Raw genomic sequence first — 17356 nt, 5'->3', positions numbered from 1 at the left:
AGAGAGGATCAGCCTCTGTGGACCAAATTTGTAGGGCTGCCACTTGGTCTAACCCCATAACCTTTTTCAAACATTACAAATTGGATATTCTGGCCAACCAGGACCTGGCGTTTGGGCGTAAAGTCCTTTTTGGTTCTCTCTTACTAACTTAAGCAGGTTGGAGGAGATGTCTTTTTATTTGGGGCTTCTGCTGTTGTTTCCTGTCCTTGAGAGGTGGGATCAAGCTCCTACCAGTGCCGTTGTGGAGGCTATGGGAAATCAAATTACCAGTAAGAGTAATGGTCATCTTTCTCTAACACCCTGGCCAATAAAACCTTTGTAAAACTCTTTCAAGGGTCTTATCGCCCCCCAAGTATCCCCCTAAGACATGGCCGTGTGCCAGGTCCATTACCATTCATCTATATAGCTTGGGGACCACGAGCTGTTCCACTAATTCTTCATGGATTTTAGTCACCGTTTACAACAAGTTTCTATTTATGGCAAAGTGAGGGTACCCCATTGACTACCCCCACATTATTTAAGGCCCCTAAAGTCTAATCTCGGAGTTGGGTGGTCCAAAAGTTTCCCAGAGATACTTCTAAGTCAGGGACTGTCTCCCCAACGGCAGACTCCTCCTCATCACCTACCATGACAGAGAACGTAAATTCAAGGACCACCTCGGGGTCAATGAGCACGGGGCTGTCTTTGCACGCAGGGAGTTGTTGCGGTACCCCCCTTGCCCAAAGATCCCAGAACAAAGGACAATCCCGGCCAATGATCATCTCGTGCATCAGCCCCTGCACCACCCCTACCTGGTGGGATACATACCCTCCTCTGTTTTTAAGGGGACCTGGGCTACTGGGTAAACCTTGGTATCGCCATGAATGCAGGTGATTCCCCCGCCCCCCCCCCCCCCCCAAGGTTTTCCCAGGGACCAACTTATGAGGGATATGGGCCATTAGGAGCGTGACCAGGCTCCCCAGAGTCCAGAAGTCCAGTTGTGGGGATGTCTAACGCTGATTGAACAGAGTGGAAGTCCCTCCCCAAAGTTTGGAACAGCACTACATGCAAACATGGAGCTTCATCTCCCCACAGAACAGTCCATTTGGTCTGAGCTGGTGGGGCACTGGGCTGCCATATGTACCGGGGCATAACATCTCCAGCAGATCTCTTAGGGAAGGTCTTGGCGTTGACTCTGGTATGCTCCTGGTCTTAGAACGTCCTTCCTGAGGAGTTTCACTCCAAGCATTCCAGTATGGGGAGGTCAGGGACCCAGAGTCAGCTATGGTGTGCTCCACTGCATAATATCTCTCTATCGAACCTACCAAGTCATCCGCAGTCTGCGGGTTTCCTTGTGCAACCCAGCACTGCACTGGCTTGGAGAGAGCTTGCATGAAGCGGTCCATTACGATCCACTCCATCATTTTGACTGGGGAACAGACATACAGCTGTAGCCATTTCTGGACGAGGTACAGAAGGTCAAACATTTGGGACCTCGGGGGCTTGCTTCTCCTAAACCCCCATTGATGCACCCTCTGAACCCGGACTGTGAAGGTTACCCCCAGATGTGCCAAGATCTCTGTTTTTAGTTTGGGGTATTCCCGCGCATCCTGCAATGACAAGTTATAAGCTTTCTGGGGTTCGCCTGAGAGAAATGGGGCCAAGACCTCGGCCCATTGCTCAGCTGGTAGTCTCTCACGCTCAGCGACCCGCTCAGATTCTGTGAGGAAGGCTTCTACGTCGTCCTGTGGTCATTTTTTGCATGGCTTCTCGTACCATCCTCTGTGCTCCGCTGGCATTCCTCATTACTGTGGGAAGCTGGGGTCTCCTTGACCCGGATGGTTGCTGACATTATGGCCGTTTGCTTTATGAGGGGCTGTTAGTCTCCTGTTGTGCTCATACAGACTCTGCAATAGCTTGTTGCTGTTGAGTACTGGCCTGCACGAGGTGCTTTACAAGATCCTCCATTTTAACCGCCTAGTCTTTTATTCTAATTGCAGCCTTTACCCAGGACATCCAGTGACAAAAATTTTCTTTCAAAAGGTCAGTTCAGTAACTTAGGCTACTGCCCCTTTAAATGTCTAACACAAACAATTTGGCTTCTGGCTCTTTAACTTGCTGTTGCTCCTCGCAACAATTGCTTTGCCTGCATTCTCCACCAATTGTAGGGATCTGCCCCAATGGTAGCCTTCAGGTAAGAACGCAGCAGCAGCCTTTTAGCGGTGAGAGCAAAGCAACAATTGTCTGTCTGTTATTATTGACAAAACAATAAGGAGGTGACCGGCTTGCTCCAGCCGGCCTCAAAGAAACAAAGTCCTGTATCTATAGCACAACACAGGTATGGTTTTGCGTAGTAGCATAACCCCTTCGGGGTGTATGTGGACTTTGCTTTGTCCTCAGTCTTTCTGGCACTGCAACTCCAGCTCAGACTCCGATCTCACACAGAGCTCCACAGTCAGAGAGGTAATCACCGCCACCTGACACTGCTGGCTGTTTTTTGCAGGCCAGTCAAGACTCGGCCTGGAACGTGGGGAATAGTCACCCACCCAGCACTATGACTACTCCCAGTAAGAGCCGTCCCTGATCAGCTATTCATAGCTATACTAAATAAACAAAATGTCAACCACCTACTGCCGCTGACGCACCTGAACTACTTGCTCCTACTTCACTGAGGCCAGGAACCACAGTGACGCGTATCTACCATCAACGATGGTCCCTTGTGCCTTTCTACACCCTTTAAAGGGAAAACCAGGCAATAGTCATCGTATAATCTTAGTAGCACCACCAATTTCCAGAACACAGGTGTGGTGCTCCACAGGTTTACAATCTTGAGTAGACTGCCATAAATCTGAATGGTCCTTTGTGTGGATTACGTCAGAGGTTTGTAGTGATACGAGGATTAAGGCCGGCGATACGTAGATGCTACCGAAAGCTTGTTCAGCCATCGGCTCTCTCTTAATACCGGCCAAGCATGCATATGTCCTGAATGGGGAGAAAGCTGCTGCCAGAGTAGTCCCATCTTTATCTTCCCCCAGCATCTGTCATCAGCGGAGCCAAGACTCCTTCCTAAACATTAGATGGCTGGTCATTCCTGATGGTATTGGCACATTTGGGTGACATTTATTGGGCTCTGTATTTCTGAGATCAATGAATCCACAAATGTAGTCTTTTGAAGTAAAAAGATCACTTTTAGAAAGTTCCACCCATCATGGCAGGACAATATTGGTTAACAATCAACTTTTCTGCACCATAATCTTAGGCAAAATCCACACAGTTTGACACAAATTTTGGCCAAATGCGCTTCGGATTTTATGCAGTAGACCCACTATGTGCAGGTGTGCCATATCAGTAAGGATTATGGCAAGTTCTGGAAAGGAAAATCTTGTGCTTTTCACGTGAACATTCAGGATCCTCCATAGACATCCTGACTGGGAGACATGGTAACAGATCCTGGTAATTCCACAACACAACTCAACCAAGGAACCTGCTGCCTCCCTTGAGGAAACTGAGATGAGAGCTGACAGCAGCGTGCAGTAAGCAGTTTACACTCGTCTTGTACATTGTAATGTCACGTCACATTCCCCCGATTAACACAATGTCCCCGTCCCGTCCTTGTTTTGATGGAAACCTTGAGACGTTACAGCCGTATAATGGCAGTTTAGTGCTAAGATTATACAGTATTGGGTGCACTGAGTCCTGCCATGACATCAGTGGAACAGTTGCACTCTTGAGTCCTGAAAAACACTCTGACTTTTATATACTTTTTATATGTTCCTAGTTTAGCTGTAGTTAAAGCCAGGAAACAGATGCCCGACATCTACATCTTTACTTTCAGGAACTTGCTTGCTGTTTTCCTCGTTTAATGGGAACAGATCATCTAATTTACATTACTCAAGATTATTACAAACATGAAACATTCTAGTTTTCACACTGGCCTCTAGACAAGTCACATTGGGAGGGGGGTGTCCTGCTTTCAGTTGTCCGCTTTGCTGTGTGTATTAAAAGTAGTAGCACCAGAGTCCAGAAAATCCTTTACTGTGCCATGCCAGGTATACAGTAATCTGCGTTTTGACCCATGGTTACAGTCAGGTCTCTACCAAGCTTACAAATGACTCGTAACCACTTGTAAACTTGATAAAGACCTGATTGTAACCATGGATGGAAACATTGTTGATTGACTGTATACTAGTGCTGCAGTAAACCTATTTTAGTAATCAAGTATTCTACCGATTTTTTTTTTTTTTTTGATTTTTTTTTTTTTTTTTTTTTTTTACGATTAATCGAGTACTCTAATAAGAAAAAATTAATTAATAGACTGTTTTCCTTTATAAAAACTGATCAGACCCCCTGCCACCAGTTCCCCCCAGTGCCATCAGCTCTCCCCCCACCCCAGTGCCATCAGCTCTCCCCCCACCCCAGTGCCATCAGCTCTCCCCCCCCCCCACCCCAGTGCCTTCAGCTCTCCCCCCCCCCCCACCCCAGTGCCTTCAGCTCTCCCCCCACCCCACCCCAGTGCCTTCAGCTCTCCCCCCACCCCACCCCAGTGCCTTCAGCTCTCCCCCCACCCCACCCCAGTGCCTTCAGCTCTCCCCCCACCCCAGTGCCTTCAGCTCTCCCCCCCCCCCGTGCCATCAGCTCTCCCCCCCCCCCCCCCCCAGTGCCATCAGCTCTCCCCCCCCCCACCCCAGTGCCTTCAGCTCTCCCCCCACCCCACCCCAGTGCCTTCAGCTCTCCCCCCCCACCCCAGTGCCTTCAGCTCTCCCCCTACCCCAGTGCCTTCAGCTCTCCCCCCACCCCAGTGCCATTAGCTCCCCCTCCAATTCCACCAGCTCCCCATGTCATCATTTGCTCCCCCTCCCACTGCCATCAGCTCCCCCCCCCCCCCTAAAATGTCCTCAAGATGTCTGTACGTCAGGATCCAAAGCAGCGTTGTGCGAGCAGGCGGGTGACCGCGGAGCGTGAGTAATAGCAAGCTCTTCACTTACACTCTGTGGTCACATGGCACAAACGAATCTTCGATTTGAGGCTTTTTTTGTCGAGTTAATCGATTTATTTGAGTAATCGTTTCAGCCCTACTGTATACCTGGTATGGCATAATAATGGATTTTTTTTCGATGCTGGTGTTACCACATTTTATGCATATTTGAGGAGGAAGAGTCCAGATCGCTTCTGCTGCACACGTGCATCTGGGATGTAAGGACTATTTCACTGGAGGAGAAGCGCCTGGTGCTGTCTAACATTCTATATTTTGAGCTTTGCTGTATAGACTGGGACAGAGTGAGCAGATCTGATCACAGCGCTGTGGTATTACTGGAGGCCAAGATGAGGCAGTATAGCAACACTGAATGTTATACAAGTGTAAACAGATAAGGGTCTGTATGAGCCTAAGGGGGAGAGGTTTACTTCCATTCCTTCCTAAAGACCAATGCCGTTCATTGCAGTTGTCCTAAAGAATATTCACCATGCTTTGCCGTCTTTACAGACTATAGAGAAAGAAAGGACATGCCTCCAATATAGCTTACACCAGGAAAGTAAAAAAAAAGAAAATGGCTACAATGGCATATATTGTCTATAGATCGCTCATATTTTGTGGGTTCCCCTTACATTGAAAAACATAGCAAACTCCGGTTTCTAATACAGTGGGAAAAGTTATGGCAAAAGAACCCTCTTTTAGTATAAATCGGGCCCCTTACACCCTGTGGGCACACACAGTATATACACTGGGAGCATTTCCAGACGTATACACCGAACATAGCCTTGCACAGATAAATCAAAGCTATCCGATCCAATGTCCTACCGTAGGGCGGACTTTTGCGAAAGGAAACCAGCAGAGTTCTGAAACCGGCTATGTATGAATGGACATGAAATAACTGTCAAAACTGCTACAAAAGCAGTAAAATATCTGCACAGGTTTTTTATGTAGATTTAAAACAGAAGACAGATCACCGTAGGTTGTAATTCATGTCAAAGTATCTAAAAATGTATCTCAGAATGTGTTTCCTGAGCCTAGTAGAACATCAGCGCCTCCAACAGCTAGGACGTCCCTCACAGCTTGGGATGTGCTGGAGTCGTTTCTGTACTGAATAATAGTAATATTCTACTGCAATGATTGGTTTTGATTATTATATTACTGTATGTTCTTGTCTTTCAGTGGCTCTGGACGCCTACAAATGGTTAGTCTGCTACCTACTCGGAGAAAGCCATCATAAACTCCAACAGGAGAAGCAAAGGGCCGCAAACGATTTCGATGCCAGAAATAATAGTCAGGTACAGAGTAATGCAGACAGCCTTTATGTGGAGGGTCTTGGCATTGTATGTACCGTATATGTCATAGTTACGCTTTCCTTCACCAGGGCAAACATTCAGGTTACTGCCCTAACCCCTAAATACGATGACCAGAATGGCTTTAGGCACCTCACTGGGACCCAGGACATGCTCTACATGCCCACCCCAAGCTGTGCCCCTGATATCCATGTTTAATAATGTACAGGAATATAGATGAATATTGTGCCAGGAACATTATTAGTGTGTGCATTACTTTTCTTAACATTATCCCTGTACTGTGACATCACTGTGTGCATTATCCCTGTACTGTGACACCACGGTGTGCATTATCCCTGTACTGTGGCATCACTGTGTGCATTATCCCTGTACTGTGGCATCACTGTGTGCATTATCCCTGTACTGTGGCATCACTGTGTGCATTATCCCTGTACTGTAGCATCACTGTGTGCATTATCCCTGTACTGTGACATCACTGTGTGCATCATCCCTGTACTGTGACATCACTGTGTACATTATCCCTGTACTGTGGCATCACTGTGTGCATCATCCCTGTACTGTGGCATCACTGTGTGCATCATCCCTGTACTGTGGCATCACTGTGTGCATCATCCCTGTACTGTGACATCACTGTGTGCATCATCCCTGTACTGTGGCATCACTGTGTGCATCATCCCTGTACTGTGGCATCACTGTGGCATCACTGTGTGCATCATCCCTGTACTGTGGCATCACTGTGGCATCACTGTGTGCATTATCCCTGTACTGTGGCATCACTGTGTGTATCATCCCTGTACTGTGGCATCACTGTGTGCATCATCCCTGTACTGTGGCATCACTGTGTGCATCATCCCTGTACTGTGGCATCACTGTGTGCATCATCCCTGTACTGTGGCAATACTATGTTCCCTATTCCCTTCATTTGACATTACAGTGTCCCTTTTCACTGTGAAAAACAAACGGCCAAATGGATTGCCAAGGGGATGTTCTTGGGGTGGCTGGGATACATAAATTAGATGTTTGTGCACTACCAAATTTAAAAAAATCCTAATTTTCCTGTCGGTTTATGGGTTACGTATTGTTTCCTTCCTCTTCAAGGTGTACTACTGCCGCTCCTTGGCCTTGGCATTTATAGAGCACACAGTTCTGCAGAGATACTACGATTACACCCATGACCCAAGTACACCCGGCTCCTTGCAGCCCGTGCTGAAGAAGCTGTGCTGCCTGTATGGACTGTGGTCCCTAAATAAGCACATAGCCGTGCTCTACCAAGGTGAGGCTCCACCGGGTGCACCATGACTACCACATGCGCCGGCTCTTATTGTTTCATTAATTAAAATTCCTCCTTATCGACTTCCGGTGTCTCGAAAATGTCCGTCATGATTTTTCAACCAATAATTGTTTTCGGTGATCTGGATAATCATGATGTGCAAATGCAGCCTATAGGGGTGGTAGAAGATTAGAAATGCATGGCTGCTTCTCCTCCTCCCCCACCAAAATAAAACCAGTGCCACACCTGTGTACAGGTGGTGTGTGGTACTGCACCATAGCTCCATTCACTTCAATGGAGCTGAACTGCAACTCCAGACACCACCTATAGACTGGTATGTTTTTCCACTTGTGGACAGCCACAGATTTATTATTTAGGAGCGCAGGATTTGTATCCCTTCTGTTTTGATCCTGGGGAGATTTGCCCTTTTAATATTAGGAAGCGACATGGAATCGTCATATAGATGAGATTCTGGTGACAGATCCCGAGGCAGAAGGTGTCCGTTATGATCAGGATCTGGATAAGAAGCATCCGCAGAGCAGACCATTTCGAAACCACAACATCCTGATTGGAAGCGTGGCCCCGAAACACTGCCAAAAACAGATTTTTCTGGAGAATTTCATATTAAAATCTGGCCTCTGACATGTAACGTCAAGTGACCGAATTACTGTAGGATGTAGTTGTATCAGGAGTGTTGGATTTAGACGCACACTACATAGAAGTCTCATCAAATATTTTGATTAACTCCCTTTCCTTTTGTATTGCACTGGGCCTATATCCTCGTGCTAACTGGAAACCATCAGCAAGTTACTACCGACAGGTTTGTTATTTTTATACGTTGCTTGGTTTAGTACTTTGAGTGCAAAAGGGTGTATTTACTGAATGGGATTGCTTGCCATATAGCGCGTGACTGCGGCTCATAGAAGGTCCCTAAGCAGGGGACTGTCCTCAATGATTCCCATACGCTTTAAGAGCGTATATAGAAATGCCTCCACTAGTCTCCGGATAGTTTAGCCAGTGCCAAAATCTTATAAAATAGTGGATATGCCAACACATTATGATCAGTGGAAGGACAACCCCTCCGATTTTGTAATTTGAAAGGGCTGCAGAGCCCAATCTGATTTAGCACCGGACCCCCTGCGAAGTTTTCTCTGCGCCTCCCTGACCACCCAGCTGTTCAGGGTACTGCCATTAGGAGCAATGGGGTGGAAGCAATGCTAAACTAACATTCTTAAAATCGTTGGGTCTCGGAGGTTGCAACCCAGCGACTCGTACCCCAGCGACTATGCCTTCTCTTCATAGGATGGAACACCCCTTTAATGCCATAGATTTATACTTTCTTGCTGTTTTTTTTTTACAGGTGGATACTTTGCTGGTGAACTGCCTGGTAGGATCGTGCAGGACGCAATTCTGGACCTGTGTGGCCAGGTAGCAGATCAGAATCTAAGGAGTCACTTGGCGAACATACATTTTATTGCTAAACAGGACCCCCCCCCACACACACACACACACACACACACACACACACACACACACACACACACACACACTTACCGTAGCTTTCAGAACAGCAATTCTCCAGTTCCAACACATACCAAAGGTTTGGAGAGTGGTCTGCTGACAGGACATGGGGGTACACCGCACTCTGGTCAGATAGAGGTGGCATCAGCTTTATGCCTGGGAGCATTATCCAGCTGGAAGCAACCATTAGAAGTTGGGTATATTGACTGTAAGGGATGCGGATGACTAAAAGGATACTTTCACACTAGCGTTTTTCTTTTCCGGCATAGAGTTCCGTCACAGGGGCTCTATACCGGAAAAGAACTGATCAGGCATATCCCCATGCATTCTGAATGGAGAGTAATCCGTTCAGGATGCATCAGGATGTCTTCAGTTCAGTCATTTTGACTGATCAGGCAAAAGAGAAAACCGTAGCATGCTACGGTTTTATCTCCGGCGAAAAAAACTGAAGACATGCCTGAATGCCGGATTTTTTTCCATAGGAATGTATTAGTGCCGGATCCGGCATTCAAAATACCGGAATGCCGGATCCGTCCTTCCGGTCTGCGCATGCGCAGACCATTAAAAATAAGAAAAAAATAAATACCTGATCCGTTTTGCCTGATGACACCAGAAAAACGGATCCGGTATATTGCAATGCATTTTTCTGCCTGATCAAGCATTTTTCAGACTGATCAGGATCCTGATCAGTCTGAAAAATGCCTGATCAGTCAGAAAAAATGACATACGTTTGCATACAGTTTGCCTGATCAGGCAGGCAGTTCAGTAAACTGAACTGCCTGCCGGAATCAAACAACGCAAGTGTGAAAGTACCCTTAGAGGTTGGCGCTGGCTGTTCATACCACCATTGAGACGAGGTAGGATGGATTCCTGGAGAGGTCTTCCTTACTCCAGTCTGATCTTACAGTCTTCTACATGGTGCAGAAATCGGGATTCACCAGACTAGATAGTACTTGCCCATTCTTCAGTCTCTGTGCACACTCTGGTGTGGACTTCTGCTGTAGACCATCTACGTCAAGGCTCCTCACGATGTGTCTTCACAGATGCTGAGGAAACCTGGCCATACAATAACTTTCAGCCTGAATGGTCTTTTGGCAGACTCTTTCCCCCCCCCCCCCCCCCCCCCCATACACGTGCATTGCTTAGCTCAATGCAGACGTCCTTTCAATTGGGAAAGGGGAATCAGCTGCTGCCAGACACCTCTGGTAGGATCGCCATGTCTGGCTTCACACGTTAGATGGTCAGCGAGTCCTGCCGGGTTTGGCTGATGTTCATCTAATGTGTATGGCTAACTTATCAGTAGGGTTTGCAGATATAGTATATCCCAGGAGAACTCCCACATTATTTATAGTAGAGACCCTAAAGGGTCCGTTCACACATCCGTATGTGTTTTGCGGATCCGCAAAACACGGACACCGGCAATGTGCGTTCCGCATTTTGCGGACCGCACATCGCCGACACTATAATGGACATTTTTTCAGGAACAGAATTGCGGACCCAAAAGTGCGGATCTGGAAATGCGGATTCGGACAGCGCATAGTGTGGCCCCCATAGAAATGAATGGGTTTCGCAATTCCGTTCCTCAAAATGCGGAACAGAATTGTGGACGTGTGAATGGACCCTTAAAGGAGTTTTCCGATTTTTTTTTTTAATTTTTTTTTTGATAACCTGTCCTCCAGGATAGATCATCAGTATCTGATCGGTGAGGGTTTAACCCCTGGTATTCCCGTTGATCAGCTGTTTGAAAAGGCCAAAGCCAGTGCCTTCTCACCGCCATACATTGTATAACGGCTGTGCTCGGTATTGCAGCTCAGTCCCATTCACTTGAATGGGATTGAGTTGCACCCAGGCCATGTGAAGGATGAGTGTGACCTCACTGGCCTAGGCTAAGCTGCAAGAAGGCAGTGGGTCTCCTCTGAGCCCCTCAGTCTTCTTCTAAAACAGCTGATTGGTGGGGGTCCGAGACCTGAAACCCCCCTCCGATCAGATACTGATGACCTATACAGAGGATAGATCATCAGTTAAAAAAAATAATGTAGGAAAACCCCTTTAATGTTATTAGAAGTACTCTGGGTCACACAGTCACTAGTTAGATTTCTGGTGTTATGTGACTGGTTGGTTAACGTCCAATATAATGTGGACAGAGAAGCTTTTCCGACAAGAGGCCAGTGATTTCAGCCGCAGTTGACCTCTGTTTTTCACATTCTTAGGCCTCCTGCACACGACCGTAGGTGTCCCATTGCCGTATTGCGGATCGCATATGCAGATCTGCAATACACTGGCACCGTTCCGTGTGCATTCCGCATCACGGATGCGGACGCATTGACTTGAATGGGTCCGGAAATGTGGAACAGAAGCACTGAACAGAACCCCACGGAAGCACTACGGAGTGCTTCTGTGGTGTTCCGCAATAAGATAGAACAAGTTCTATCAGATAGAACCTGATGCCCATCGATCAGCTGTTTTAGTGCCACTCTGGCACCAGAAGCTGGTTGACTTCAGTGGGCGCAGCGCTGCGATAACCCGCTCTGTCTGCTACACATTGGACGAAATGATGTGTTTCCGGTGCTGGAGCAGCCTGATTGGCGGGCTGTGGGACCCCCAATGATCAGATATTGATGGCCTACCTTGAGGATAGGCCATCAATGACAAAATCCTGTCATACCTCTGTAAAAGTTTTTGTAATATACTTTGTGTTTCAGTTCTTCACTGTTTTCAAGATGTCTGCTTGCTGTCAGTGAATGAGTATTCCTTTTAACCTACTTCTGCTCCGCTATAGATTGTTACAATGTATCAGTTTAGGTCTCTGCTCACTCAAGCAAGCGATCAGAAAATCGAGAAGCATTTTTATTCAAAGTATCTCAGAAAGTTTTCATTACACAGCAGATAGTGGACGACCCCCTCAACTCGATGTCAGGTGTAGCAGAGCTGAGCTTGTGCGTTGAAGCAAGCATTGTGATTATCTGTCGTTTTTCAGACGCGCACACTGTGCATGCAGCTGCAAAGAGCTAAACAACAGAGTCGGCTCTGCTACATCTGTAATTTGCTTTGCTTCTCCTGGACATTGGTGTATATGGTCCAGTACGGATTAGGCTACTTTCACACTGGCGTTTCTGGGTCCACTTGTGAGATCCGTTTCAGGGCTCTCACGAGCGGCCCAAAACGGATCAGTTCAGCCCTAATGCATTCTGATTGGATAAGGATCCGTTCAGAATGCATCAGTTTGGTCTCCGTGGTGTTTTTTAGACGGTCACTAAAACGCAGCTTGCAGCGTTTTGGTGACCGTCTGACGATGCGGAACCTAACGGATCCGTCTATACTTAAAAATGTAAGTCAACAGGGACGGATCCGTTTTTCACTGACACAATATGGTGCAATTGAAAACAGATCCGTCCCCCATTGACTTTCAATGTAAGTCAAGACGGATCCGTTTTCACTTAGACTTTTTTTTTTTTATGAATAATGCAAACGGATCCGTTAACGGGTACAAGCATTTGCATTATTGGTGCGGATCGGTCTGTGCAGATATTAGACGGATCCGCACAAAACGCAAGTGTGAAAGTAGCCTAAGATATAAGCACCAGAGAGTGACGGGATTTAGGATTTTACAAAAAAGACCCCCATCAGTCCTTTTTCACTGCCATCTGCTTTGATTTAGCGAGTTTGCTCCGCGTTTACATTTTCTTGGCCACTTGAGATCGACCATATGAGAAAACCGGTTTAGTAGATGAAATAAATGCAGATTCCACATTAAACGGCAGCAGTAGTTCTGCTCCGGATGACCAGATCATGTCCTTGTAGAATTCCCATCGAAAGGTTAACGAGACTCAAGGAGGACACAAGACACGGAGAAATCTTCCAGACAGACTCCATGTTGCTTCCAAGACAATAAAAGTGAATCCTGCGCTCCCCTGACGGCGTGACCGCTCAGGTTTCACTCTGTGTCATTTCTCTTCTGCTCTGTTTTTGCTTTGGTTTCTATGGAAAGCGAGGACGGCTGCCAACATTTTTCCTCTTTTCACACAGTTGAAAGACGATGCCGTGTCTCTGGTGGACGCCATCGCCCCTCCAGACTTCATCCTGAACTCCCCCATTGCCAAAGCTGATGGAGAGGTAAATTCACAGAGGAATAAATCCTCTCTTGCCTTAAAGTTTTAAATGGTTTTTTGTCCATTTTATTTACAAGAATTATTAAAATGTAACTGACTGCTATGCGTTCAGATGTAGCAGTGCTGGAGCTGTCGTTCAAAAGGGGTTTTCCAAGACTTTTATACTGATGACCTATCCTCTCCTCTAGATAGGTCCTCAGTATCTGATCGGTGGGGGTCCGACACCTGGAACCCGTACCGATCAGCTGTTTGAGAAGGAGCTGGTTCTCACGGTAGCGCTGCGGCCTTCTCTCGGCTCACCGCCATTGTATAGCGGCTGAGCTGCGCCTAGGCCATGTGATGTCATACTCATCGGTCACATGACCTAGGCGCAGTTCAGCTGCTATAGAATGGTGGTGAGCTGAGAGAAGGCCGCAGCGCTACCGTGGGCACCGGTGCCTTCTCAAAACAGTTCAACGTCGGGGGTCCCGGATGTCGGACCCCCACTGATAATTTAACTGATGACCATCATCAGTGTCTGATCTCAGAAGACCCCTTTAAAAGGGGTATTGTCACCTTAGACATTTATGGCATATTCACCATATGTGTCATTAATGTCTGACAGGTGGGGGTCTCGCCGCCGGGCCTTGAACCCATATCCAGACCTGGGGGGGCCCCCCTGACCACCATGTCACTGTATGCGGGTGGAGAGTGAATGGTGAGGTGGCTACACGTGTTCTTCCCTCTTTATTCACTTCTATAGGAGGTAAAGCAACAAACATAAGGTGAAACCTGCCTCCTGTATGGGCCACCAATATCTTAGGCTATTTTCACTCTGGCGTTTTGGCTTTCCGTTTGTGAGATCCATTCAGGGCTCTCAGAAGCGGTCCAAAATGGATCAGTTTGCATTCTGAATGGAGAAGGATCCCCTCAGAATGCATCAGTTTGCCTCCGATCCGTCTCCGTTACACTTTGGAGACGGACAAGCAGCGTTTTGGTGTCCGTCTGACGAAACTGAGCCAAACGGATCCGTTCTGATACACAATGTAGGTCAATGGGGACGGATCCGTTTTCTATGACGCAATCTGGCACAATAGAAAACGGATCCGTCCTCCATTGACTTTCAATGGTGTTCAAGACGGATCCGTCTAGGTTATGTTACAGATAATACAAACGGATCCGTTCTGAACAGATGCAGACGGGTGTATTAGCGGTGTGGCTCCGTCTGTGCAGATCCATGACGGATCCGCACCAAACGCGAGTGTGAAAGTAGCGTAAGTTGGGAATCCCCTAGGCTGCATGACCATGATGTAGGTTTACCTTCAGTCCTAGTTACCATGAATGAAACATTATGATAGATTGATGAGTTCTGGCAAAGCACAAACTCGGACGAGCTGCATCCGACAAGCTCATCTCTGCCGTGTCAGACCCATGCCATTGGGTAGCACCTGACAATGCAGTGGCAGAATTTATATGCAATTGTTTGACTGCTATACATACACATGTAGCAGAGCTGCAGTTGTCATTTAAAGGGGTATTCCCCCCTTAGACATTTATGGCATATTCGCTGGTGCATTTTTCATTATTACTAATCTTAAAGGTTGTCTAGCTTATAATACCATTATAGGGTCTTCATTCAGGGTCCTCGCCTATTAGCCGGAACAACGGCTGCAAAGAGGCTTTTGCGCTGGAGGACCCAGAATGTTTGCGCCTGACACAGATAGCCGATTGATTTTAATGGGATCTGTGTAATGTTTTATTTTCCCATGTGGTGGCGCTACAGGAAAATTTGACCAATTGCTACCGTTTTCCAGTACCAATCAGATCGCCAGTCTTCCATCAGATGTATACGTTTGGTGTACTTCCTGATGTTTACCTTAATGAGAAGGATCTGATGTAGGACACTGTATACATATATTAAATACACGCATTTGTTAAATGCATATATTAAAGGGGCAGTCCAGGATTAAAAAAACCGGGCTGCTTTCTTCTAACCACAGGTCCATTCCTGCCCAGCTGCAATACCACATGCTACCTGTAGACAGGTGTGGCGCTGTTTTTTTAAAGAAAGCAGCCATGTTTTTCTAATCCTGGAAAAATTATTTTTAAAGGGGGTTTCTACAATATTACATTCATGGTGTGTGATTACTAATGATCCCAGATCCTCCATCCTTACAGTCTATGAATATATGGTTAGTTACAGAGTAAAAACTGGGACTTGAGGCCCCCGTCATATGGCAGGATGACCATCCTTTACCATCAAGCTTTAGAAGTCTAACTCGCGTTACGTTCTTACAGCTGTACAAGAACCTGTGGTCCGCAGTCCTACAAGGAGAGAAGGTTTTGGAGCGTCCATCATGGTGGCCTGAATTTTGCTGCAACAAGCCTGTCATTAGCAAGCCGAGATCGCAGCTCTGAAGGCACACATAGGTTTATGTCCATACATGTGACATTCGTGTATGTAATATTTGCGTATTGCACAATTGTCACGTTTTTTTCATCCATTCCTCATTTATAATTGTCTGTAAAGCATTTGCTGGTTTAAGCATAATTTTTCTGAATAGTGGTAAAGATGGCAGTGAAAAAAAATGCATGCGGCTCCCGCACAAATATTAGTATACTATAGCACAACAGGGCTTTGTTTTTTTCTTTAAAATATCATCTATGTTACCTACTGTATGGTAAATGTGTTTCGGATTAGCTTCTACATACTCTACTGCTCTTCCAGCTTCTATAGTATCTAATAATCTCCATCTTTTATCATCATGTTCTTTTTGCTTATTCTGCGCTGATTAATCTAATCTCTTTATAGCGGTAAGAACTTTGTTTTTCTTATAAGGGGCTCCAAATTCTCTCCATAGATTTGAGACAAAATGCTAGCTGTCAACAACAGCCACCACTAGAGGGCGCCTAGCCGCATACGGCACGTTCTTATTCAGTATGCAGTAAACTCTTAAGCTCCCTCTAGTGGTGGCAACAGACAATGGAAAGGTAATATTCCATATGCCTGTGTAGGGGGATTTGAAGTTCTGCATCAGAAATCAAAGCTTTGAATGCTACAAAGATATACTGTATGAAATGAATCGGCACAAAAATAAATCTGTGTTCGGGGGCGAACGTTCACTTTAAGTCTTGAGGAGAGCAAAGTGTTTTGTCTAACTGGGGGATGGCATCTCTATATCTCATGTATCTGAATGTCCAAAGGAGAATGTATAATAAACTAAATTATATATGACAATTGGTACATTGCTACTGATTACACTTTAAAGGGGTTGTCTGATTTATTTTTAAAAAAATGGCCCCCAGTGCCGCAGTGTTAAATTAACCTATACACCCCCGTTCAGGCCTCATGGCTTCCAGTGCTGCTGCTCCAATCCTCCCCGCCAGACTTTGATTGGCTGATGCTTTGGCAAGGCTATATACAGTACACATGACCACTGCAGCCAATCACTGACCTCAGCGGTCATGTGTTGTATAACACTGAGGCCAATGATTGGCTGCATCGGTGTCTAAGGTATAGAGCTATGTCTGTTATTGCTGCAACCAAGAAGGTAATGTCATGGCTGTAGAGGTGAGGAAGATCGGTGCAAGGGCGCTGGAATTGATGGGGGCTAAAATAGGTAGGAGTATGCATTGTTTAATTTTATATTTAACTTTTATTTTATTTAATCAGACAACCCCTTTTAAGGCTTGTCCTACCGTATGGTGCTTTACATGTATGAGGGCACCCTTAGGCTTCTGTAGGTTTTACTTTGCCTCTAAATACATAAGGCTTCACACAGGGACGCACAGAGGTTTCGTCGGTCAAATGGCGTACAGATCTAACAGAAAAAAAATGTCATGTCCCATTGGAAGCACGTTGTATGGAGATATGTCAGACTATGGCTTTTTGGGGGGGAGCAACCTCCAGTATATGTCAACCTGGAGATCTCCATGTGGTGGCACGCAAAGTACAGAGCCGCAAGGAACCCCATGTGCCGCCATAGAAAAAAAAAGTCCATATGATTGTTGGGCCCAACCTTTTCCAAAAAAGCAGATTTCCTCATTGCATAAGCATGAGTGCGGTGACCTCACTTCGAGGGTGCAAGACGGTCAGGAGCCATTTCCCCCCTCCCCCCCAACGTTCTGTCGCTCACAATCCATTCAGTAAATGTAGGAAGTATTGGATTTGGATGATCTTCAAAAAGTTGTCACCAGCAAAAACGCAATTATAGTC

General features: G+C 46.4%; 1 protein-coding gene across 4 annotated transcripts in view; it reads left to right on the top strand.

Annotated features, from left to right (window-relative positions):
- The window catches only part of ACOX3 (acyl-CoA oxidase 3, pristanoyl), a 123339-nt gene extending 106363 nt beyond the window's left edge, over positions 1–16976 (top strand). For all 4 annotated transcript variants that reach the window (XM_040419160.1, XM_040419163.1, XM_040419161.1 and 1 more), the window contains exons 14-18: positions 6131–6246; positions 7360–7534; positions 8892–8959; positions 13079–13165; positions 15439–16976. In XM_040419160.1, the coding sequence (XP_040275094.1) occupies positions 6131–6246; positions 7360–7534; positions 8892–8959; positions 13079–13165; positions 15439–15558 (566 nt within the window). In that variant the 3' untranslated portion in view covers positions 15559–16976. The remainder of the gene's footprint in view (positions 1–6130; positions 6247–7359; positions 7535–8891; positions 8960–13078; positions 13166–15438) is intronic.
- The last annotated feature ends 380 nt before the right edge of the window (positions 16977–17356 follow it).

This window comes from Bufo bufo, chromosome 2 (genome assembly GCF_905171765.1).
Source record: "Bufo bufo chromosome 2, aBufBuf1.1, whole genome shotgun sequence".
Classification (NCBI taxonomy): domain Eukaryota; kingdom Metazoa; phylum Chordata; class Amphibia; order Anura; family Bufonidae; genus Bufo; species Bufo bufo.
The sequence above is the reverse complement of the archived record's forward strand: the minus strand, read 5'-3'. Positions and strand labels throughout refer to the sequence as shown.